The 26,708-nt window shown below is 37.1% G+C and overlaps 2 protein-coding genes across 2 annotated transcripts; both read right to left on the bottom strand.

The window, feature by feature from the left end:
• Window position 1: 1 nt before the first annotated feature.
• On the bottom strand, window positions 2-14,876 carry LOC113079322 (protein-glutamine gamma-glutamyltransferase K-like). The gene is made up of 14 exons (XM_026251574.1): window positions 14,738-14,876; window positions 10,637-10,845; window positions 10,340-10,531; window positions 9,727-9,978; window positions 8,992-9,110; window positions 8,347-8,454; window positions 8,082-8,259; window positions 7,235-7,373; window positions 6,961-7,153; window positions 5,662-5,815; window positions 4,396-4,680; window positions 2,314-2,474; window positions 2,065-2,201; window positions 2-1,192 (listed from the first exon to the last, which is right to left on the bottom strand). Exons 2-14 carry the CDS (start codon window positions 10,842-10,844, stop codon window positions 1,045-1,047), a joined length of 2,274 nt encoding a protein of 757 aa, XP_026107359.1. The 5' UTR covers window position 10,845; window positions 14,738-14,876; the 3' UTR covers window positions 2-1,044.
• A 9,138-nt stretch (window positions 14,877-24,014) lies between these two features.
• Window positions 24,015-24,735, bottom strand: LOC113079313 (CD59B glycoprotein-like). The gene is made up of 3 exons (XM_026251560.1): window positions 24,605-24,735; window positions 24,354-24,476; window positions 24,015-24,163 (listed from the first exon to the last, which is right to left on the bottom strand). Exons 1-3 carry the CDS (start codon window positions 24,654-24,656, stop codon window positions 24,015-24,017), a joined length of 324 nt encoding a protein of 107 aa, XP_026107345.1. The 5' UTR covers window positions 24,657-24,735.
• Window positions 24,736-26,708: the final 1,973 nt, after the last annotated feature.

The raw sequence follows: 26,708 nt of genomic DNA, 5'->3' as shown, positions 1-26,708 counted from the left end.
ATACAATCTGCATTGTGTGTGTGTTTATTTTATTTTTTGTACACTGCACATCTTGACAAAATATATTAGGAGATTCAGGACAGGTAAATACAGAAAATACACAGCCCATAGATTCCAGTATAAATTGTGCACTGCTATGCATTACAATTGACTTTAACATTATTTATTTATTTAAACCCCACCAAGAAACAAGTTAGAGCAGGTGTGCAATGCGGAAAGGGAAAGAATTTATGAACATATTATTTATATATACTCATCACCGTGTTATCCATGAGTGAATGAATTAGTGGAAAACAATCTGAAATGCAGCAACACTCTTAATTGAGGCAGAGCTGATTGGTGTGAGCAGATTGTTCAGTAAACCTCTTCAACAAATCTAATCTAATCACAGATGACATTTGTTCCAAACCAAAAATACATTATATAAACAATACAAACAAACTACCTTTATCTCCATAAACACCTAATAAGCAATAAAGTGTTACGGTCTTCATATATTTTCATAGTTGAAGGTTCCCAGTTTTTGTAATAGCAAAATGATGTGAGGATACAACAGCATTATGCATCAGACCAATGCAGCTCGATATGAAATCATTATTAATATTAATCATTTACTCAAAGGAACATTAAATGAGTCAATAATAGTCATCATTGTGAACAGTATGCAATATAAGGCACTACAGCTGCATAGAAACTAAATGCATGAGCTACATGCGTTTATCCACAATAAAATATATATTTTGTAGGTCATCAGTCATCACATAAAATTTTAATACACGTTAATATATCGGCTTACTTTTTCAGCAGTGAACAGATCCATTTGATCAACTAAACTAAAGTAACATTTAATAGACACAATAAATCAAAGCAATACAGTATTTTAAATTATGTCTAAAATGAATTCAAAACAAATTTCAGATCAGGGACATACAGTAGGAATGATTGTATGTGAAAAAGAGGCTATTTCTTGAAGAGATAACCACATGGCTCAATGTAAACACTTTATATGTGCAGTTACTGATGATGCTGATAGTGTGAGTGAGTTCACTGGCTCTCGTGAACGTCGATGTCGGTCACACCGTGCACCTGCGACAGCTGTCTGCAGTCCAGAGACGCCACCAGCTTCATCTTGCCTGCTATCAAGGGGACGAAGTGCTCCGTCACCGTCACATTGGCATGTTTGCCCACATCACTGAGAAAACAGAGAAAGAGAAGACAAGAAAGAGAGAGATTAATGCAAACATTCACAATACAATAAAAAAAATCTACTTCAAAGATTCACGAGCAGAGATCTGAACTGAGTGCAGGTCATTTCGCATTTACTATGATTTGAAGTATAGGTTTTATAATTATTATAGTACACTATTATAGTGTTTATTCATATTTGGAATTAACTTTTTTTTTTTTTTGCTCTCATTTTTAGTTTTGTAATTCTGTAATTAGTTTGTCAAAAAAAAAAAAAAAGATTGGTCATTTTAATGGAGCAAGAGCAGAGAAAGTGAATTGTGTACAGGTCAGTGTTATTTAGTATTTTATATTATATGTATTCTATTACAGTTGTTTGAATCTATTATTGTAACGTATAACAGTATTTATTAATATTAAGAAAAAGGCTATTTAAATATTCATTTTTAGATTAATTTTTTTGTATTATTAGTTTATATTAGTTTATTATTAGCTTCATTCCGATTACCAGTGGATCCTGTCTGAATTTCAACCACAATTTAGACCCATATCTTAATTTTGTAGAGATCAACCAACTATTTATTATAATATGCAACATTCAACAAAACTCTGCTTGTATTGTATTTTATTGGAAAAGGGAGATCATAGATCAGAGCGCTTTAGCAGTTTGAAATAATCTTCTATAAAAATATCCTACAGGGCTGTTTTATCCAGTCCATAATCATAATAATCCTGTTGGGAACTTTGTCCTTTGGGATCTAGATTTTATGTTGTGTTTTGATCATGTAAGAAATTCCCATTAGGATCCTTCAGGATTGTTTCCAAATGTTAGAACTCCGAGAGGAATCCTGCACACATTCCGCTCAGGATAACTCTTACCCGACTTTGATGGGATGGAGGTCTCTCAGCCCGAGTCCTTCCACTCGGATGACCACATCACGCAGAGTACAAGGAAGAGGATTTGTGAATGTGATCTTCACGGACATCTCCTTGCCCACATATGCCTCTCCGATAGACTACAACAAGAAATGTTGGAGATTTACAAACCATCTCTGTTTTGACATGGAGCAAAACATTCAGCAAAACCTGTATTGTGTAAAAAGCGGCTGAGGATTCAGGAAGTCTCACCTCGATGTGGAGATCAGGTGTTCGGAGCCTAAAGCTGGTCTGATTGGCCAAAACCTGCTGGGTCTCAGTGACCCGTCCTGACAGAGTCAGCATGAGCGCGGCCTGGTCCACCAGCTGATCCTGATACTGTGTGTATGGCAGCACCCAGTCAAGAGTCTTCTCTGGAGGACGTGAAATAGACACAAAGAGATCATCAGCAATGCTTATTTATTTACAGTAATAATACCAATTTTACTTATTTTCAAAAGGTATATGTATAAAGGAAAACCGATTCTTTTGTTTATTAACATTTTATTAATTACTTGATTTTACTTTGTCATTTTAAGAAATAATTTACATTCATATATTATTTTACTGAAAATAAAGTAATAATAAAAAAATACAAGTATAAAGTACGCAAAAATAAAGTTTTGTAAACAAGCTCATTGATTTTGCATGCTTAATTCAATTTATTTCAGATATTAATGTGTTTAAACAGTGTGCACACTGGTACAATGGTGCGAGTAGCGTGCTAGTACAGTGTGCACACTGGTACAGTAGTGAGAGTAGCGTGCTAGTACAGTGTGCACACTGGTACAGTAGTGAGAGTAGCGTGCTAGTACAGTGTGCACACTGGTACAGTAGTGCGAGTAGCGTGCTAGTACAGTGTGCACACTGGTGCAGTAGTGCGAGTAGCGTGCTAGTACAGTGTGCAGTAGTGTGAGTAGCATGCTAGTAAAGTGTGCACACTGGTACAGTAGTGCGAGTAGCGTGCTAGTACAGTGTACAGTGTGCAGTAGTGAGAGTAGCGTGCTAGTAAAGTGTGCACACTGGTACAGTAGTGCGAGTAGCGTGCTAGTACAGTGTACCGTGTGCAGTAGTGAGAGTAGCGTGCTAGTACAGTGTGCACACTGGTACAGTGGTGCGAGTAGCGTGCTAGTACAGTGTGCACACTGGTGCAGTGGTGCGAGTAGCGTGCTAGTACAGTGTGCACACTGGTGCAGTAGTGCGAGTATCGTGCTAGTACAGTGTGCACACTGGTACAGTAGTGCGAGTAGCGTGCTAGTACAGTGTGCACACTGGTACAGTGGTGCGAGTAGCGTGCTAGTACAGTGTGCACACTGGTGCAGTGGTGCGAGTAGCGTGCTAGTACAGTGTGCACACTGGTGCAGTGGTGCGAGTATCGTGCTAGTACAGTGTGCACACTGGTACAGTAGTGCGAGTAGCGTGCTAGTACAGTGTGCACACTGGTACAGTGGTGCGAGTAGCGTGCTAGTACAGTGTGCACACTGGTACAGTGGTGCGAGTAGCGTGCTAGTACAGTGTGCACACTGGTACAGTGGTGCGAGTAGCGTGCTAGTACAGTGTGCACACTGGTACAGTGGTGCGAGTAGCGTGCTAGTACAGTGTGCACACTGGTGCAGTGGTGCGAGTAGCGTGCTAGTACAGTGTGCACACTGGTGCAGTGGTGCGAGTAGCATGCTAGTACAGTGTGCACACTGGTGCAGTGGTGCGAGTAGCGTGCTAGTACAGTGTGCACACTGGTGCAGTGGTGCGAGTAGCGTGCTAGTACAGTGTGCACACTGGTACAGTAGTGCGAGTAGCGTGCTAGTACAGTGTGCAGACTGGTGCAGTGGTGCGAGTAGCGTGCTAGTACCGTGTGCACACTGGTGCAGTGGTGCGAGTAGCATGCTAGTACCGTGTGCACACTGGTGCAGTGGTGCGAGTAGCGTGCTAGTACAGTGTGCACACTGGTACAGTGGTGCGAGTAGCGTGCTAGTACAGTGTGCACACTGGTACAGTGGTGCGAGTAGCGTGCTAGTACAGTGTGCACACTGGTACAGTAGTGCGAGTAGCGTGCTAGTACAGTGTGCAGACTGGTGCAGTGGTGCGAGTAGCGTGCTAGTACCGTGTGCACACTGGTGCAGTGGTGCGAGTAGCGTGCTAGTACAGTGTGCACACTGGTGCAGTGGTGCGAGTAGCGTGCTAGTACAGTGTGCACACTGGTACAGTAGTGCGAGTAGCGTGCTAGTAAAGTGTGCACACTGGTACAGTAGTGTGAGTAGTGTGCTAGTATGCCAGTCCGAACAAACCCAAGCTCACCTTCCTGTGGGTTCAGCTCCACATTAAGCGTGTCCTTCTTCACGGTGTCCTTCAGGACGCCGGTGTAGTACATGACTGCCACCTGGCTGTGGAGGGTGGTTCTGCGCGGCTGAGAGCTGCTGTTCTTCACCACGATCTTCAGCTGAGCGTCTTCTCCCATGCGTGGACCTTCTCCCTCCATCTTCACCTCCACCTGCACATCCTCAGCAATGGGACTGGAGTAGACGTTGGGTTTAGAGCCGTAGCGACAGGCGGTTTCCACTGCGATACGCTCCTCTTCTGAACCTGATGTGACACATTAAATAAGATAATTATACTGTATGTATCCTACATATTTCAAAATGTTTTCTTTTGTGTTGAGCAGAATAAAGGTTTGTGGGTGAGCAAACATTGAGAGAATTTTTAGATTTGGGTGATCTGTCACTTTAAGTCTATTTTCTTATTGGTTTATATTTTGTGTAGCTGAGTAACTGAGACGATGCTGATCTTTTTTCCTGTTGGTGAAATTCGGTGAATTTTAAACTACCCATTCAGAGATAATGACAGGTATTTTGGTGAAAAGGCTGAGTGATTACGGCAGAGGAATGTTAAGCCATTTATCGCTGGTTTAAACAGATATTGTGTGCTCTTGGCTTCCTCTGTCCTGGCATTAGAAATCATTTCTGCTCTGTGTTGCTCTGGTAAGACAGCATCGACTAAGAACATGAGTTTAACTCCTGATTGTATGGATAAAAATCTCACAAAGAAAGGTTATATTGCTCCCTAAAAAAAAAAAAAAAAGTTTTTCAAAAAAATGTATCGTATGTATACATGCATGATAATGTATATTCAAATAAAAATTGTCATTACAAATAATAAATTAAAATAATTTATATAAAAAAAATGAACATTAATAATTAATTAACAAAGTTGGATGCTTTGTTTTTTATAAAAAATAAAATACAAATAAATCTTAATATCAAATCAACGTCTTTAGTAACAATATGACATTTCTTCACAGCTTTTGTGAGATTCACTCATATTACAATCTATTTATTTTTCTCCTGGCATTTGGATCTACTAAAGGAAACTACACTAGTTCCCATACGAGTGTTCTCATGATTTTAATAGCATGTGATTTCATCATTATATATACGTGGGCCGTTTGTATTACGCAATATTTAATCAGGGCTTCTTCTTTGACAGCTATAGTTTATGCTTCCTGTGTTTCAGGTTGGTACAGGCAAAACAAGATACTGAGATTGATGTCTGATGTGCGTTTCTCACCTTCAGGATATTTGTAAAGGTGTGTGATGTCGACACGTTCGTCCGAGCCCACAGCTTTAGTGCTGATGCAGTGGCCGACTGCTTTCTTGTCACTGTGGATCTGCTTGAAGGTGCCATCCAGGTTCCTCTGCCAGTAGATCTTATCACTGTTCACCTGCAGCAGAAAAAGCACAAGCTTACAGCAGAAACTCCTTAAAGAGACGAGTCTGTCAAGATATATACAGGCTTCAAAAGATGCCAGCACGTCAGGACCGGCCTGTTCTGAAGCACATTCACATTTAACAGAATCCACAAGTCTCTTAACTTCTGCACTGTGAAGTACTCCGAGTAAAACAGCACATTTCAAGAGAAACATGAGAGCAGGGCGATTCTATCCATTATGAATAAAAAAAAAAACCCATAAGAACAGATGATGTCCAGTGTTGATATTAAAAATCACTTTGGGTTATCAAATACAGCTGAAATTTAATAAAATATAAATACAGTATTAGATGAAAAATGAAGCAATCTTAATGTTAACTAACTGAAAGGAAGCAAGTTTAAGCTGCAGTAGAAAAAATACTCAAATAAAACATCAATTACTGAAACTAAAAATAGAACATGAAAATGAAAATTTATCTAAATTTTTATAAATATTATAATAGTAGTATATAAATAACACTCAGATAGAATATTTATCATATAAGAAATACATAATAATTACTCAAATATAGTGTAATCCAAGACATCCAAAAAGGAAAGTTTTGAAGAAATTAGCAAGTGCAAGTTATTATATTCTAATGAACAAAAAAGATGATGAATTATGCACAACCGCATGAATATAAAATTATAGTATTTTCTGGAAAAACAAGAAGTTGCACATGAAAATAAGTCACAGCGTGTCAAAATTGCATGTCATATTTCAGAAATAATGTAAAACAGCTGTAAATAAAACTAAATCTTTACAAATATTATAAACATGTATTTTAATTCTTACTACATAAAAAGTCCCTGAAATGAAACTATATTCAGAACAGAACAGGAATTATATCGAAATAAATACAAATTTATTATAAATACCAAGTCTAAATGTATTTCTTATATTAATAATAGATCTGAATATCAGTCACTTTGGAATATAAGTTTCAGTACGTTTCATATTATTAAAAAAAACGGATTATATTCCAGAAAAATATAATTTTCAATGAATGTGCACTTCAAAATTTGATTTATCTGTAATGCACGTTTCTAGACAGAAAGGATGTGAATGCATCTTCTATGGCTGTTTATATGAAGATAATTTGACGTGTCTGGACTCACCTCAGCAAAGACGAAAGGGGTGTCAAATTTAAGGTAGACCTGTCCGGAGCGAATAGCGGCCAGTGACGCTGGGCCACAGCGGAACGTCCCATAACTGGTCTCCTGAGGTGTGGAGTCCACGGCCTGCCAGCCGCCCAAACCAGGAGGCAGATCCGGACGGGCCATCCAACAGTCGTTCCACACATGGAAGTTCCTGCAAAAGAGAGGAAATCACAGGAATGATACACCACTACAACAGCATGAAACTATTTCATGAAAATGAACAAATCCTCACCACACAGAGTCCGAGTTGAGATGATTGATTGGTTCCATATTCTCATCTAAATACACATCTGTTGTCAAGGACACATCCGTGTCATGTGCAGACTGGAAATTAGTTACAGAACGGGTAGGAATACCTAAACATCTCAATACTGGGACAGAGAGAGAAAGAGAGCATGAGTTTAGACATTCTTGTAAATATTCACTATAATAATATACATTACTGTTCAAACTTTTGGAAGAAATTCATTCTTTTATTCTACAATGATACTGCTCACTTTGACTTTAAGATTAATACATTTCATTTCACCTAAACTTTATTATTTCTTCCCACTGAATTATTCACTGAACTTTTGTTTGATTACAGTAGGTCTTATTTACTGTGACTCTATAAACAGCATAAAAGTAAAAATGGGGGTAATGGGGTGGCCTACACTTCTGCTGTCCAATCACAGTCGCTCTCTTTTGTGTTTTTGGGCTTGATGATATTGTGTTGACTGATGCATCTTCAGAAAGCAGCATTTTCAAACGCTAGATACATCTAGCACTTATCTGTGATTTTTTATTCACAGTTAATGCTTTAATATTAAACTCTTTAAAATCTCAAACAAGAACCGTTAGAGGTAGGTAGAAGAACGTCTGAAAATCTAAAGAAACTGTTTCCTCTATAAAGACCGGAAAGATTCCATGGATGTTAAAGCTTCTTCATGGAACCATCAATGCCAGAAAATAACTTTATTTTCTAGAGTCTCTATGTCTACAGCTGGAATCCTGAATCACTAACCCCAATCTTTCCTGCCGTACACAAAGCCAAGCGGAGACTGTTATCTGTTCACACACACACACACGCACACACACACCTGTGGTCGTGACCCCAGAAAACACCCAGCACTGGCCGTATTTGACGGGCGTTCCTCTTTCTCTGTGGTACTGCCGGAGGATTTCAACACTTCCACTCCAGGCCGTGGGAGACGTCCCGCCAGCGTAATCCCCCGACCAGTTTCCCTCCAGAACACCAAGGTCATCCGGAGAATTGATCTAGAAGGGACAGATACATTCACTAACTATAATCAGGCTCTCTTCACAGATCTGTTCCAGCTGTGTTGCTGGATGTGTGGCACTCACCATGGCAGAAATGACTCGGACCACACTGACAGGATCTCCTCTTCCCGAGGGAGGAACATCGCTGTTATCCAGCACAAACAGACAGGCCTCCAGAATCCCTTCATCAAACTTGATGGAAGAGAGAGAGAGAGAGAGAGACAACCAGGTAAAATTTTAAAACTGATGCCAGATTTACCATAAACACCACATATAAACAAAATGAACTGTGGTTTGGTGAGATGACTTTTCCTGTCTAAGTGGGCAGTTCTTGTGAGAATAAGTAAAAAAAAAATTAATAATAAAAAAGGTTCACGTTTTTGTGATATACATCACTTTTATTCAAATCGACTTACAAATGAGAACAATGGAAGCAGTCAAAATCAGCATGTGGGGTTTAAAAAAAAATCTAAATAGAATTAATGTTAAAACTATTAAATATTGTTAAACATTTCATGTAAAACTAAAATCAGAAATTAATTAGAAATGTTTCACCGCCAACTAAATGAAATACAAATGTTTAAGTTGAACTACTAGAATTACAAAAAAAATAATAATATAAAGTAACATTATTATTCCATTCAAGTGAACAAAATTAATAAATGTAACAATGAAAACACCATTTATGTGTGGGTTTTAATTTTTTTTTTTATATATTTATCTTCGCACCTGGCCGAAGTTCCACGTACGAGCTCCAATCTGCTTCTCAGTGCCATAGTAGATTCTTCCAGTGTCATTCAAGACGTACTCCTTCAGCTCTTTCTCCCCCTCCATGTACACCGTGTCATCTGAAGAGAGAGAGAGAGACATGAGGGACCATGAGCAGACAGTTACAGGATTTAATACGGTGGTTTGGGTCATTTTAAATTACAGTGCTCTGTGCTGATGAAACCGCAAACTTTGGCAATAAAAAGCATAAAATAAATTCTTAAGGTAAGGATTTTCCACTTGTTTGAAATGTGAAAGTTATGGAAGAGGACATCTGAAATAAACATTTAAGTGTTTATTTTACTGCATTTTATCTATTTGCATCTGTAGATTTCAGTTTTTCATTGAATCATCAGAATGAGTTCAAACAGCTGATATTTTAGCATTAGTTGGAAGATAAAACATCTTGATCGATTAGTTTCTTACAAACATGCAGCTTTTCATTAAAGTCATTCATTGTTGAGTGCTGTGGATTATTGTGATGTTTTTATGAGCTTTTAGACTCATTCTGACGGCACCCATTCACTGCAGAGGAAACATTGGTGAGCAACTGATGCAGTGCTAAATTTCTCCAAATCTGATGAAGAAACAAACTCATCTACATCTTGGATTGCATCAGGATGGGTACATTTTCAGTAAATTACATTTTTTTTGTAATATATCCTTTGAAGTAAGCTTGAACTTTATTATTCTTACCTTCACACCAGGGATTGAAGAGCATGTAGATGTCTTTGTCGTGGTCATGCGTGGTAGTTTCGCCTGTCTTCAGGTTTTGTGTTGTGATGGTCAGCTTGTACTTCCCGATAACAGCAGTGACGGGGGAGTTGACAGAAAGCCTCACCCTGTTGTCCTTCTGCTCCACCATCTTTGCCTCCCAGCGTTCATCCTGGAGCTCGTCCACCAGCGGTATGATGATGTGTGTCTTCTTCAACACCTGCGGGAGAGACCCTGCATGAAGACATCACACATATGGGTTAAGACATTTTCAGAATTTTATTTAAAATACTAAAGAAACTAAAACTAAATATAAAGTAAATAAATTCAATTGATATCAAATATACAGACTTAAGATTTCACTCAAAAAAGAGAGAAAGCCAAAGAAGTTAATAAATAAATAAATACATACATAGTTTAAATATCTATAATGATTTTTTTATATATTTATTTGTAATTAACAATTGGAAAAAGTCTATATTTATACCAGTGTACTTGAGGTTTTTACTGCATGTTTAAAAGCAGCATTGAACACTGAAAGCATGTATTCCTGAAATCTGACCATATAGTTCCTGAGATTTAACTTCGTGCTCACCTGTCTTCATTTCCAGGTGAAGTTTATCTGTGTTTGGGTTGAAAGGTCGTGAGAGGTCGAGCTCTATTTGAAAGGTCTGTCCTCTGCGGATGATGAGCTGGTCACTGCTGTATTGATCCGTGTGATGCTCCGTCTTGTTCTGATCTGATTTCTCACTCAGCAGATCCACAGAGCGCACTGCTAGAGTCAACTCTGATGAGAAAGAGAGAGAGAGAGAAGAAAAAGATAGTTTGAGGAACTTCAGCTGAAGTGTATGAAAAGAAGTCTCAAATCTCATCCTCAGACCGAGCTCCTCACCGTCCAGCTCTGTATCTCCGTTGAGAGCCACACCATCCACGTCACCGCTCACATCATACGGGTTACTTTGTCTCCGGTAGAGACATAGACAATCTCTTTGAAACCTGTGCCGGCATTCGCACGCTTTCCTCACGATGGAAATGGGGTTTTCACCATGAAAACGTCCGAGAGCGGCGTTAATTCGGATTGATAGTCTTTGTCCTGGCATCCTGCAAAACATCATACAAAATAATTAGATGGAAAATAGTGTAAAGATTTGGAATCCGCACGCAGACAATAAATATTTAGCAATTCATTCATTGATGATGATGTGAAGCAAACACAAAGAGAACGCAAATGTGATTTTAAAACTAAGATTCATAATGAAGGACAATCAAAGAAATAAAGAATTGTTACTTTATAAAAACATTTAAACTGATGTTTGTTTGACATGCACATTTTATATGAAAGAGCATGACAGATGTGCCCCAGATTGCCATTAAAATATATGTCAGTAATTATTCAAAAATGATCAGTGATCACTAGCACTTTGGTACAGAAAATATTGAATGAAAAGGAACAGAAATGCTGACGTTGCATGTGGATTCGTTCCCAGTGACGCTGAATAAAGTCAAAATGAGAACCACGTGTTTCCTCCAAATGGCCTTGTGTTCTCAATCTTCTCAACTTGTTTTCTTCTGTTTTCTCAAGACTTTTCTCACAATCACCAAATTCCGTTTGTGAGACATATTCCTTTCAACTTAAACCAGACATTCCTCTGCAGTACCTTCTCAACAGGGAGTAGATTAAATGGACAGCAAATTGAGACTTTTAAATATTCTTCTCATCAGATTTTCCTCTTCAGGCCCCAATAATCTCACTTTTAAACTTCTCAAACAGTGCTCAGATTTGCAGAGATACAAACAATACAATACAATACAATACAATACAAATCTAAAGATTTCAATATAAACTCGATGATCTGGTATTCATTTTAAAACTCCCTGCAATCACCCCGAACACCTCACATTCTGTATTAGTCTCTCTATATCTGACACATGTTTCACGGCTTGAGGTCTCTACTAATGAGCGGAGGAGTTGAATCATGAAAGTGTGAGATGAGAGAGACAGAAAATGTGCAGTGCTGGTGGAGCTCCCAGGACCGAGAATACATGGATGTAATACATCAACAAAACATAACTGGGAGCTTTTTTAAGTCTTTAGCTATAAAACAGGCCAATTACTCGGAGCATGTTACTGATCAGTTATCCTCTTATTTAAATGTATTGTAACAATTTCATAAATTTTGCTGACTTCCATCATCTTTTGCCTCTCAATTAGTTTGCTTTTAAACACATCAGAGCTAACATGTTTGGTTATGTTTACCTTTCAGTTAAAAAAAATACAGTCACCCCACTGCAGGCACTACATTTCCACAAAAGTCTGTCCCTTTCATCACTGTTAATTGCACACCTGTTAACTGCACTCAGCTGTCTCCACTTTCATCGTTTTCACCTGTCTATATAAACCGGTCTGTTTCTATCAGTTTCGTGGACTCCTTGTTTTCGGTCACCCGGCTTTCTTGTGTTTTTTGGACTGCGCTTCTGTTATTGACCTTTTGCCTGTTGGACTTTGATTTTTTGGATTACCCTATTAAAACACTGCAATTAGATCTCTTGTTTCGTGTGTGCATTCGTAACAATCATGCAGTCAGTATCCAGCTTTAAATGTGCTTCTTGCCAAAGTATAAGAAATTATTCGAATGAAAAAAAGCATCAGCTTTTATTATGCAACGTCTATGCTTAAGGCATATCGAACAAATACCTACATAATTACAGAATAACTGTGGCTTGTAAACTTGGTTTTCGTTTCTACTCCAAATACAGAGACACTAATGCTGTGTTCACACCAAACGCGAATAGAGCGTCAAATTCGCGTCTACCGCGCCTAGTTTGCCGCTTGACCATTTTGATGCTGTGTTCACACCAAACGCGAATAGAGCGTCTGGCGCGAATGATTTCAATGTTAAGTCAATGCAAAGGCGCGTTTACGCGCGTCTGGAGGTCTCGCGGCGCGAATGGGGCGTTAAGCGCGGCGCGGAAGACGCGAATTCGCCTCATTCGCGCGTCTAGTTCGTCTAGTTCGCGAAACGCGCGTTAAGCGCGAAGGTGCTTTTTGTGCATTTAGCGTTTGACGCGAATTCGCGTCTGCCGCCCGAGTTGAAAAATTTCAACTTTGGCGTCAATTCGCGCCGCGTTAACCAATCAGGAGCCTGCTAGGAGTCACTCATTCAACAGTATGTTCCTGCAGCCTCCGGTTGTGCAGGAATACCCTTCTCCACTCATTCAACAAGGAGGAACGACAGATGTTGTCAGTGAGCAGTCAACCGGAGCTATATGACAAAAGTACATATTTCTATAGAGACAGGAATAAAAAGGACATATATGTATATAAAAAAACATATTAATAAATAAATTGAATAAAGGCCAATTGATAAGAAACGTTTCATTTTACCCCAAACGAATTATATTTTATCTTGAACCACTAAAGAGACATCAGAGCCAGCGGCAAATGTCAGAAGGTCTAGCCGAGCCGAGGCTGCTCTCGGCGGATACATGATGACGGAGCTCCCGCTGGTCGCATGAGCTCATCTCCGAGATCGGCGAAACACATTTTTTTAAATAGACGCTGTCATTGTAAATAGACCACATATCTGAGTTTAAAACAACTACATTCTCGCCTGAAATACTTTTAAAACTGCATTTCATGACACAGTAACAGTAATATTTTGAAAATTATCCGAATAAAAATGGCGGTTGAAAATGCTGCGTGAACTCAGCTGGCAGAAGCCCCCCCATGACGCGAATTCGCGTCTGTTGTGAAGTTAATTCCACGCGCGAATGAAGCGAATTACTCGCGCGAATGAAGCTAAATGAACGCTAAATGCACAAAAAGCACCATTCGCGCTTAACGCGCGTTTCGCGCGCAGCGCTCTATTCGCGCGTCAATTCGCGTCATTCGCGCGAAAAAGACGCGCGAATGAGGCGAATTCGCGTCTTCCGCGCCGCGCTTAACGCCCCATTCGCGCCGCGAGACCTCCAGACGCGCGTAAACGCTCCTTTGCATTGACTTAACATTGAAATCATTCGCGCCAGACGCTCTAATTCATACCTGTCAAGTATCCCGTTTTGGCCGGGAAAGTCACGTATTTTACCCTTCTTTCCCGCCGTCCTCCCGTATTAGTATTTTCCCGTAAATCTCCCGTATTTTTTTTTTTTTTTTTTTACCTGCGTTATTAATAAAATAATAATAATAAAAACGTTCCCAATCTGAGCTCTGTCACTAGTCTCGCGATTACTCCCACCTGTAGTAGCCTGTCGCGAGGGGTGTGTGAGGTCAGATGACATGAGTTATAACGTGGGAAAAACAACAACAACAAAAGAAAAAACAGAGACGGATGATGGATGCTACAATAGAGAGTGAAGGCACACCTGCCAAAAAAACAAAACCCATGTGTAAATACCGTGATAAATGGGACAGCGAATTTACTTTTTTTAAAGAATGCAAAGTCTGCAACAAATTGGTAAAACAACTCACTAAAAGAGTAAAAGAAAAGTTATGTGAAATGAAAAGAAAAACTGTTAAAGAAAAGCAATATGAAATGAAAAGAATGTGTGGAATTAAAATAAAATGTAAATGTAAAGACATCAATGTTAAATTAACAGAAAATATGCAAATAAGCCTTTAAATAAATGCTCTTCATATATACCCTTTTGTGTTTTAATTTGGGCTATAACACCTGTCTTAAATGTAAGGGATACTGGAGCTTTGTTGGGGTGGTGGGACTGCTCGCAATGGGCGCTGGAAAATTTCCCTTATTTTCAAATCCAAAACTTGACAGGTATGCGCTCTATTCGCGTTTGGTGTGAACACAGCATAAAAGTGTTTACTTTCTATGTGGCATCTCACAGAAACCGTTATAGTTTTTATGATCATGGACGATAATCTTCAGAAAATTAAAACTTGGAAAAACCTCCCAATAATTCAGCGCATTACAGACACATTTCTTCACAGAACAAACAGCGAGAGTAACACAAAAACGAATAAAAAGTTTAGACTTACTTTTTTGTTTTCCTCACGATATTCTTAGAATGTTCTTCAGATATACGTATGAGTTTCAAGACTGCACGCGAACAAGCTCGCAGCAAGTAGAAACGACACTGCTCTCACGCGAGGTTTATAAGGCCCCAGTTCACCCAGTTGGCCTAATTGGTGACATCATCGGGAACCGAGAACAAGAACCGGTTCTGTTTTTTAAAAAGAACCGGAACCGTGAGCAATTTCTAAGTTTCGGTTCCGACAACATTCCTACGCGACAAGTGACCAAGCAAGCGCTGTGAGCAGCCTTGCGCAATTGTTTCGATGATTAATTACTGAGCACATTGATTCCAATGACGCAGATTCCACAGACGCGCTGTGCTGCGCTGCGTCGCGTCGCGTCAACTGCCGAACACGTTCTGTCTGTAGTGCACTCTCGCCTTTGATAACTGCACGTCGTTTTGTCTGACTGCACATACAGCACCTGCCATCACAAAATTACATTATATTTGTCCCATATTGTCATTAATATACATAGGACTACTGACTTCAACTTGCACCACTAAATAAATAAACTGTTATTGTTATGTAAGTTTGAGGTATATATTAGTGTACAGGTCATTTCAAGAATATTAAAAAATGTGGAAACCACTCATTGCATCACAACATCTCCTGACTGCATTATTATTTGTAAAATAGGGGCTTTATGGAGAGTGCGTATACATGGTTATAAGTATAACAGTTCATATTTCATTAATTTCGAGAAATGAAGGAGTGTCTCAGGCCTCAAGGGACTATTTGGCCAACCAGATTATTCCTGCCTGAAAAGCAAAATGTTATTGATAGTGTAAAAAACATCAACATGCTGATTGATTGACATTACTCATAACTTCCAGCAACACTATATTCAGTGAAGGTAAAATAGCAAAAAAACAACAACATAATAATAGTTCATTTAAATGAAACTAAAATCGGAACCTGAAAGTTTGTATACTGTAATATATGCTGAATTTTGACATTGCCAACCTTTAAATTAAGTTGACAGTAAGTAATAAAAAGAATTGAGCTTTGAGTAGTTGAGTATTGTGCATTTTTCCTTACCACTTTTTTTTTATAGTTAATTAATGATTTTTATGGAACCGATATCGAAACTGGAACCGTTAGGTGCAACAGAAACCAGAAAATTTCTAACGATTCCCAACCCTATCCTGCCCTCACAGGTGTGTCCACATTTTTGACCAATCGGATGGTCTCTAAACGTCTCTCTTTGACTCTTTCTTTGATATGTTCATCCCATGATTTAATATAAGACAACACAGAAATGTCTTTTCATTTCATTGAGTGGTTAACTTTTGTTGATTTTTCGCTGTTATTGTTTATTAAGGTTTTTGAGACTATAATGTGCTGCATTCTATTAACTCAAACTCAACTGAATGCAGCCGAGGTCAAAAAGTCAGAGGAACTTAAGGTCAATAGTAACTTTTCTGAGTAATATATTGTGGTTTTCAGTAAAACCATTGCATAGGAACAGAAAACCTCAGAGGTCACAAAAGCAAAAGCACGTGACTAAATGCAAGATAGTCAGCATTTTTATATGATAATTTTTTTTTTGCGTATTGCCATGTGTGATTTTCTGACACAACTGTACACTCTCGGAAAAAAAGGTACAATTTTGTACCAAAGAAGGTACAAAGCCTTGTCACTGGGGCGGTACCTTTTACTGGTACAAAATTGTACCTTAATGTGAAGTAACAAATTTGTACCATTATAGTTTGTACCTTTAAGGACATGATTTGTACCATGGAAAACCAAAATGTACCTTTTTTTTTTTTTTTTACTTACTGGTACAATATTGTACCTTTATCTAAGGTACAAATTTGATCCTTTAAGGTACCACCCCAGTGACAAGCCCTTTTGTACCTTAACCGTGTCAAATATGTTCCTTCAAGAACTATTAAAGGCCATTTTTCTATTGAATAAAATCAATTTAATATGAGAAACAATACACATAAATACATTGTATTTGAATATTTGTTACAGGTTATTTTGTAAAATACATCTCTGCAGTTTACAATGAAAATTTCAAACATTTTTAACAGGACATTTCTCCATTTGCTACAAAATATTTCACTAAAATGTCACAATATGTCAATTTCATTTTCCCATCTACAAAAAAAAAAAAAAAAAAAAAAAAAAAAAAAATCACAAGCTATTCACAATACACATAAATACATGTTTGAATACTTTGTTACAGGTTCAAATATTTCTTGTTTTGTAAATACATCTGTACACTTTACAATGAAGATTTAAAACATTTTTAACACAAAAACATTTCTCCATTTATAATATAAAATATTTCACTAAAATGTCAATGTCAATTTCATTTTCCAATCTACAATAAAAATTCACAAGCTACTCACAATACAACTTAGACTTTTAAATTTTTAACTTCCACACAATAGCCTTGAATTTACATAACATTAACAGTTTTAAAAGAGTAATTAAATTATGTATATCATTATAAACATTTTAATGAGATGTAAACCTAATGTTTTGTAGGTGAGTGACTATGCATATCTGGCTCTTACATACAAATGGTCATCAACCACATAAAGGTCAAGTGCCTATTGGTCAAGTTCCTCTGCTGGCATCACACAAAACCAATCCTTATCATTTGAAACACGAAATGCATGGAAATTAGAGTCAAACGATTGTGGGAGCAACAGTTTCCCACACACTATCCACAATGTATCTACACTGAAAACGTACTTAACCTGAAAGAATAAAGGAACTTCCTCTGTATGCACAACATCAATAACAAACACATCTTTGGTGCTGTACTTTACATTATTTACATGTTGAAGTGTTTTACCTGCAAAATCTATGGCTTGACAACTTTTGTGACTTTTAAGTGTATTTTGAAGCTCTCTGGGTAAAGATGTAACTTGAGTGCGTATGCTTGTTCCAGTCACTTTTTCATAATCACTCAACATGCTTTCTGATGAAAACTCCCAACACTGTTTGAATTGGTGTCTTTTGCTTAAGGAAGCAGCAATATTCATGAATGTCTGTGAGGAACAATTTGGACATGCATAGGGTCGTGGCATCCTCTCAGTCTAAGATAAAATAATCCTGACGACAGCAGTTGGCAATGGTTTGTCACCAGGTGCAGTTAGCTTCAACACATGCCTTTGGAGAAAGAGATGTGTGTTCCTGTTGTATGAGGGACGAAAGGTTGAATACAAAATACGTGCAAAAAGCAGAGAGAACACCGTCCTCCACCCCAACTGCTCAGCAAAGATCCCTTCATTTTCACAGTGCTGAAAATTCTCTTCTGGCTGAAGACCTGTTTCCAGTTAGACGCTCCCAAAATCTGTACAGTGGGATATGGTGTGGCTGGTTCTTCCTAAACAGAATGGAAAAAACAATATTACAAACATCAAAAGGAAATCTGGATTAAATTCATGTTCCCAATGACTAGTTACAACTGTCTATCTAAACTTAAGCCAGAATAGTTTTTATATCATCTTACTTTCATGGATGCACCGAATAAATTCAGGGCCAAAACTTCTAGATGCACTTGGCCGAAAACTACTTTTAAAAAAATAATTATTAATTTCTTATTTAAAAAATGTGAATGTTTTACTCTCGAATTAGTGATTTAACATCCCGCCCCCCAGGCAGCTTATAGCCTGTATAAAGACGTACAATATTCAATTTGTATTTTCAATACAAGCTGTCTAAACGGAAAACATGCATACCACAAAGACTCTCTGCAACAGCTTCTCTTCTGGCATCCTTGTAATGTGCTTCTATAACGGATTTCCCCTTAGCCAAACTCAAAACATTGGACACAATTTTGCTTAATTTTAATTAATGTTATTTCTTTTCTCACCATAGTATAAAGCAACAGTTCACACACCATGCTCTAATGGGAAACTATTTTTCAGCACTGAACTAGTGAATATTGCCATAATAGAATAAAAAAAAAAAAAATTAAACTGTAGCAAGAACAAACTGGTGCTGAAACAGCAGGTTTCATGACCTTTTAAGCATGTCTATAAATTGTATATTACATTAATGTCTAAAAAATAAATATTAAACAGTTGACTTACATATCCATTTCCCTCTGCATCTCTCAGGTAAGGGTATTTGGAGATAAGAGCCTTGACTGCACAAACATAGTCACTGTTTGAAGGATATCTATCAGAAGATAAAAAAAAGTGCGCAAATTTACTACAAATGTTTACCAGGGTTTGGAATTTAAAAAACAAAATAGTGTTTATTAAACTTACAGTGTGTGCTGAGCCATAGTCTCGTGCAGCACTCGTACAATTTTATGCCGGTAAGTGCTGATCTTATGACATGGTTCTTTGTTATCCAATTTTAACTGAACATCCTTTGGGAATTTGGTAGTGAGAAGACGAGGAATGGGGCTGAAATTCTTTGCTCTTGGCTGTTTAGACAGAGGAATGACGCAGAATAGAGATGAAACAGTATGAAATGTTCATATCACGACTATAGTGACCAAAATGATCTCTGAATTTTAACAGCATTAGCTACGTTTATATGGACACAATCAGAATGAAATCAATACAATTGATGAATCCGAACAATGTGTTTACATGAATGATAAATAAAGTAATCGGGTTGATGTGCGCGTTTATGTGTCACAAGTTTCAAATCAGATTTGATGTTTTGACATGGGCACACTGCACAAATATACAGAGTTTCCGGCTGTTCGCGCATAAATATTCTCCTCTATTGGTTATTTCTTTGTTTTAAACAGCAGACATAATATTAATTTGTCTCTGGTCATAATTTAGAGCAGATTAACCCTTTTGCCGTGCTGCTTATTGATCACGCAGGAAAAATGCCCCTCACCACGGCCAAAACCAGACATCTTTGGATGAGAATCCAAAACAAGGACTGGTGGGACGTTGTCCTGCTTCACTTCACAGAGACGCGAGTGAAATTAGGATTTTAGAATGACGGGAAACTTATTAATATGACACTTTATTCAACAGGAAGAACAGCTCGTTCCACGCGTCATACGTCATTACGCTATTTAACGTCATTGCACAGTCCTTTCAGTTTTCAATCCGATCAAGTGTTTAAATGTTCTCTCGATTTCAATCCGATCTAAATTTCATCTGGATCAAGCTAAATCAGATCGATTAAGGTGTTTACATGAAGGTTTTTTAGTCCGATTGAGCCATCAATTCAATTACAAGTGTCCAAGTAAACGCAGCTATTGATAAAATGTTCTGGAATGTTCAAAAAGTACTCACATATACTGAAATCACTTCACAGAATTGTATGTTGAAACCAACAAAAATTAGCAGCATTATGCACTTTTTGTAACATAAAATGATGGCCAGATTTTAAATAAACAAATTAATTAACCGACTTAATTCATTTGGACTTATTTTACGCTCTCTTTATTGAAGTTTTGAAGCATCAGAGTTTTGGGTTAATAGACTTCTATTAGTATAGAATACTATAGTAGTATAGTTACTTCTGTGAAATCTTTCAGACTTTGAAGTGCAGTTTTACTGTGCTTTATCAAGACTGACATCAATGTCATTCTGGCAAAAAAATTAATACAAAATTTAAGGACTTAAGGAAAATCAGTCAATCAGAAGAAAATATAAGGGAACATAAATAACAAAATACTAATACTTGCCTCAAAGCTGAAGGTGTAGTCAGACTTTCAGACGGTTCTTCACTCTGGTTCTCTTCAAGTTGTTGGATAAGTTTGATAAATTTAACTTGCTTCTTAAAAGACTTCTCAAAAAGTTGTGCTATCATGTGATCCGTGAGACCAGCACTGACAGTTTCCCCATCAACTTCAAAATCTAAGAGTCAAAGAGACATTTGCTAAGTTTCAAAAAACTTACAATGAATGAAATGTATATGACTTATAGATAGGGCAGAATCAGGTAAGGTTAATCACACTATTTTAAACACAGGGAAAGAGTGATGGGCAGAACACAAGTCACAAGTTTGTCTGGACTTTTGCAAGATATATACTTTTTGAACATGCACAAGACGGACGTTATTTGTATATCGGAGTTGGGTTTGGGCTGAAAACATGAAATGCACAGAGTTTAATAGGTATGAAACCGTATGTGTAACGAATGTCAAACGTTAAATTAATGCCTGGTTCAGATTACACGATAACATTTAACAGATCAGTTTGACGCAGGGTGTCGTGGGGATTCATAAACCACAACGGGCGTCGGGACGCAAGATTCAATAGTTTCATCTCGTATAGTGTGTCATAACTGCCCACTGCTCCGGGTGTGTGTTCACAGTGTGTGGGTGTGTTCACTGCTCTGTGTGTGCGCGCGCACTTCGGATGGGTTAAATGCAGAGCACGAATTCTGAGCATGGGTCACCATACTTGGCTGAATGTCACGTCACTTTCATAATTTGCGACAAACAATGTCGCGTTTGCGATGCTTCACGACATCACGACTAGCATGTTTAATTTTTAACGGTCATCCACGACGGTTCTGTCAAGAGTGAGTGTGTACGTGAGCGAGCAACAGTGAGTGAGTGAGTGTGTGTGTGTGTGTGCGCGCGCGAGTGAGTGAGCGACAGTGTGTGTGGGCGAGACACCGTGACTATCATAACTGACACAAAAATCTTACTGCATAACGTTAACTTAATTTACCAGAATTGCAGCACACAAACTGAATCACTTTATACTATAAGCGGACGGTTAATAGCACTGGATTCGTACATAAGCTAAATAAACTTGCTAATGCCATGCTTAAATAGCTGTAACATTTTATACATTTTTGATTTGATTAAATATAAAACTCACCTTTGAATTTTCTGTTTTCTTCCTCTGAGAATTCGAGTCCGGCCTCTGTTAATTTTAATAGGAGTTCTTCTGACGACATCGACGACAAAGCCTTGGTCGTCTGCTTCCCGCTCTCCGTTCTGTTTGAAAATTCTTTGGCCAATCAATGTCGTGTTGCTATGCCTATGACATATTGTGTATTGTAACGTAATATTTAAGTAATTAACTGCTTTAAAAATGTCAAAAAGTGTACACAAATGGATAACAGCATTGCATGCTGTCGTATTCGCTAAATTTACGTTTCTAATTTCGCTTTGAGTAGTTGAAACATTTAAATTGTTTGTCACATGTACTAATTATATAAACACTATAAACACAAATAATCAAAACTCACCTTTACGTTTCATCTGCAAACTATTTAATCATTTAAATCCACTTTCTTAATATTTTTGAGCTTTTAAGTCGAAAAAGACAAGCAAAATGCCTGGACGTGTGTTTCAGAAGTGCTTCTTCCCGCTCTCTCCGTAATGACAGAGAAAATTCTGTAACGGCTGCAGCAGCGCTGCCGAATTCGACCAATCAGTGTCTTGTTGCTATGCAAATTATTTAACACAGCAACCAATCGTGCATGAAACAGTAATTTGGTCGGATTGCAAAGGAAAGCAAACGACAAATTGCGTGGATACCAATGATAAATGTATTTCATCATGATTGTCTATTAAAATATTTATAATAAAAACTGCATGTATTTTGTTTTATAAATATCACAAAACCTAGTGGTTTTCACATGTTTTTAGCACTATTATCAGAACTGTTATGATAATGTACATTTAAGACAGTTGTATAAACTCATTTAAATATTTTAATCATATCTTTACTATTTAATCATTTTCGTTCACAGAGATTGTATGCTATTTGCAAATGTAATAATAAGGGAGCTGTCTATCAAGGTTGACAGGTATTCAATGTACCCTTATTGTGAGAACAATTTTGTACCTTCATTTCAGTTGTACCTTAAAAGGTACCAAACAGTATCATCAGAGGTCTTTCCTGTACCATTTAGGGTACAATTATTAAAAAGGTACAAAACCGTTCTTCGAGGAACATTATTTGTACCACCATGTACCTTTTTTTCTGAGAGAATATATTACAGTTTCACATTTCTCATGCCACTTGTATTACTCTTTCTCTCTTCTTATAAATAATAATATTTTTACACAATACTAATTATCACCCCTATATTGGAAATATCTTGCTATTTATGACCTAAAAGGGAAAATTACTGGGCAAAGAAGCATGGCATAGTTGTGACGTAAAGACAGTGAGTTACACAACTTCTCTCTGATAAATTGGAGGAGCTCAGGAAATAAGCGAGAATAGTGACGGCACACTGTTATATGTAAAAGTTCGCCACTCATTTCTGTTTTTTATATTTCATAATGTACAGAGGCTGTGATGGTTAATAACATCATTTACTGATTCATAGAGACTGTAGTGGAAAATAAATAAGCAGTCAAATCAAAATATGTAATCTGGATGAATTATATGAAGGTGTGTCTTATTTTTTTTATGTGAACAAAAATCTATTGAGGAAAAGCTGTTAGGAAATATATCATCATGAGCAGTGTAATTTAATATAACTAACCTGAGTTAACTACCAAGGAGTTGAATATTCACAGAATTAGGGTGACCATCCTGACACATCCCAAAAAGTTCAGTAGAACCACTGACCTTGAATAGAGTTCCCTCATGAGCTATTTACTGCTCTAAATGACTCTTTGTGCTAAAGGACAGTTTTGGATTCAGTATAAGTGATTCAATGCATGCTATTTTTACTAGATTTGCAGTAGGCTACATAGTAAGTATATGTGTATATTGTGTGAATTTTATGTTTGCACAGAATAACCTAGAAGTGTGCAGTATACAACAAAGCACAGTATCCCACAATGCAGTCCACGTGGCTTGACCTTTAAGTTTTCGCCATGTAAGAAAAAATTTATATGTACGTAATTATTAAATAAAAAGTCAGAATAGAAGTCAGAATTATGACTTGAGAAATAATTATTTATTATCATCAATCAAACAGTACTGTATTTACATCCATCCTTATTTTACTCGTTATATTGAGCACAGTATTCATATTTTCTTTAAGTAATGCACATTAGTGAAGAGTCATTTATGAACAATGTATTTATTCTGAATCTGTTGCATGACAAATGAACTAAACACTCAGACTGGAATTCACAGGTCAAATGTTGAACAGACGTAGCAAAATTATGTCCTTAATGCAGCATTTTGTTAGCTTTAGTATGAATATGGAATACAGATATGAAAAAGTGCCCATGCTGAAACAATCACCTTAATATTAATTTGCACGTAAGATCCTATAACTCAGCATTAGCCTATGAATGGTCTTGCATTAGTAAATAACTCTACTAATTTATATATGTGTGACATGCACTACTGAAATGCCACTGTTTGGATCGTTTTTCACTTATGGTTTGATATGCATTGAGATTTTGGGGTTTTAATAACCAGGGTGTTGCACAGATTCCTCTGACAGCAACTGACTTTAATACTGGGACTGGACTGAAGAATGATGCAGGCTGCCATGCTAATGCACCTCCGGAAGTAAGAATCTAGAGGAATGGATAAGAAAATATAAGAAAAAGAGGTTATTCGACCATGCTGATCTATTTTTCACTGTAAAAGTATTTTTATACATTATTTTATTTTTAATTGTGTGTGTGTGTGTGTGTGTGTGTGTGTGTGTGTGTGTGTGTGTGTGTGTGTGTGTGCAAAATCCAGTTATAATACTAGGAAACTCACAGGGAGCGATAGTGAATCTGGCAGACACACAGGTGTCTTTTTTATAGCCACACGTCTCCTGAGTGGTCACACAACTTCCTCCAGGGGAGCCGGGGACACAGTTATAACATTTCAGGGCAGATCCTACAACAGTTATTAGGCTGATTAAACAACATCTGATTATGAACAATTAATTTTGTGACACTTCAAGTGATCAAACTCTTTAGATAAAGATTGTGATCTAAAACAGTTTGGTTTTAAACAAAACCCACCATTCGTCAAGATCAGGACGAGAACAAGAGTCAGCAGCAGAACCTTCATCATTCTGCTGAATGAAATAGAAAAATAATCAGTTTAATATTCTGACTACAATATATCATGGCACAATATATTTAAAAATTACAACAATACGTATTGTTAATACTGGAAGGTATGGTATATAGTTTACCTAAAAAATAAAAATTGTTTGCATCATATATGTTAGATCCAGAGCTCACATGAGCTTTCATATTTATTAACTGTTCAATTAAAATGAAAATACATTGTTTTATGAAAATATATATATATATATATATATATATTATGTATTATAATTATAAATAAAATATTTAGAGAATGTTAAGCATATTAGCACAGTTATAGATTTTATTCAAAATGTAATATTTGATCAAAAAAATATTATTATCATTATGAATATTTGTTTTTTGTACTATTGTGGCTTTTTATACTGTGATAATTTTGATGATACTCTATTCATAAAGTAGCACATAATATTTTATATTATAATATGAAATAATATATTGTAAATATTAAAATAAATATATATTTTTTTATTAATTTGGTTGTTTTTAAGAAAAACAGTTTAATTAAGCTTATTTTTAAGATATTATCAAATCAAATTTGGAGTTATGTGTTTCACTCCCTGTCTGATAGGGTTGTCTTCTAACTAGAAGTTGGCCTAATTGGTGACATCATCCAGCACTAGGGTCGGGAACCGAGAACAAGAACCGGTTCTGTATTTTAAAAAGAACCGGAACCGTGAGCAATTTGTAAGTTTTGGTTCCGAAACGTTCCTGCGCGACACGTGACCAAGCGCTGTGAGTAGCCTTGCACAAATGTTTCGATGATTAGGCGTTTCCCATAAACGATGCCACAACCTGAATAACAGAACGATAAAAAATCTTCACTCAATAATAACTTGACAGAGTGCGATACACACTGCGTGTTCTTATGCCGTGGTGGTACTTATACGGGATAGTTCAACCCAAAAATGATTCTGCCGTTAATTCTGTTGTTAATTACTTGCCGTCACTGTCCTCCGCCATTTTTGAGAGTCCCATGACACAAACACACATGTTGTTTTTGATGTAAAAAAAAGTATTCTAGCTTCATAAAATTATGATGAACGAGGGTCTTAAAGGTTTGGAAAGATATAAGGGTGAATAATGACAGAATTTAAATTCTTGGGTGAACCATCCCTTTAAGTAACATTTACACCCCTCAGTAAAGGCAAGGTTTGAAACTTAAAAATACATAGCCAGTATGAAAGAGGTGCCGTAAAGCCTGAACACTGCAGTTTCACTTCCTTTACACTATTATTAGGGTTTAAGGGAAATATGATTGCTCTGCTGCAATAAACCAGTCATATCTGCTCTATGAATTGAGGAAGAATTTATATTGTAAGAAATATTCATAATGTTAAAGTAATTAAATACCAAATCTTACCATGCTTAAAAAACAACAGACACCATCACAGAATTTGTAATGGTTTTACTTGTTATAAAAGGAAATTGTACTGGTTATAATAGAAACTGTAATATACCCAGTGGGTCTCTACTGTTGACCATCACCTTCTATTGGTGACTTGTGAAAAAAAAAAAATTGGAAATGGTTTTAAAAGTCGATTGTTTGTAATGTTTGAAATAATTGTAGTGGAAACCATTGTATTTTTTGTGATAGTTTCTATTTTTTTATTTTTTTCCAGCATTCAGCAGTGATCAATGTACAGTCAATTCTGTGTCCCTGATTAAAACTTTGAAATTAATTTAAACTTTGACATTTTTCTTTTTGACTCATAGCTCACATACAACAACAAATTGACTTAAACTGCCCATAAATTATAATGTGGTGGGTTGGGAGTGTGTGTGTGTGTGTGTGTATGGCGAGGGGGGTGGATTTGGGCGAGACTTGGCCAGTGTCGTTTCTACTTGCTGCGAGCTTGTTCGCGTGCAGTCTTGAAACTCATACATATATCTGAAGAACATTCTAAGAATATCGTGAAAAAACAAAAAAAGTAAGTCTAAACTTTTTATTTGTTTTTGTGTTACTCTCGCTGTTTGTTCTGTGAAGAAATGTGTCTGTAATGCGCTGAATTCT

The sequence above is a fragment of the Carassius auratus genome, unplaced genomic scaffold (assembly GCF_003368295.1).
Source record: "Carassius auratus strain Wakin unplaced genomic scaffold, ASM336829v1 scaf_tig00027603, whole genome shotgun sequence".
NCBI classification, from domain to species: domain Eukaryota; kingdom Metazoa; phylum Chordata; class Actinopteri; order Cypriniformes; family Cyprinidae; genus Carassius; species Carassius auratus.
This window is presented reverse-complemented; position numbering and strand designations above follow the sequence as displayed.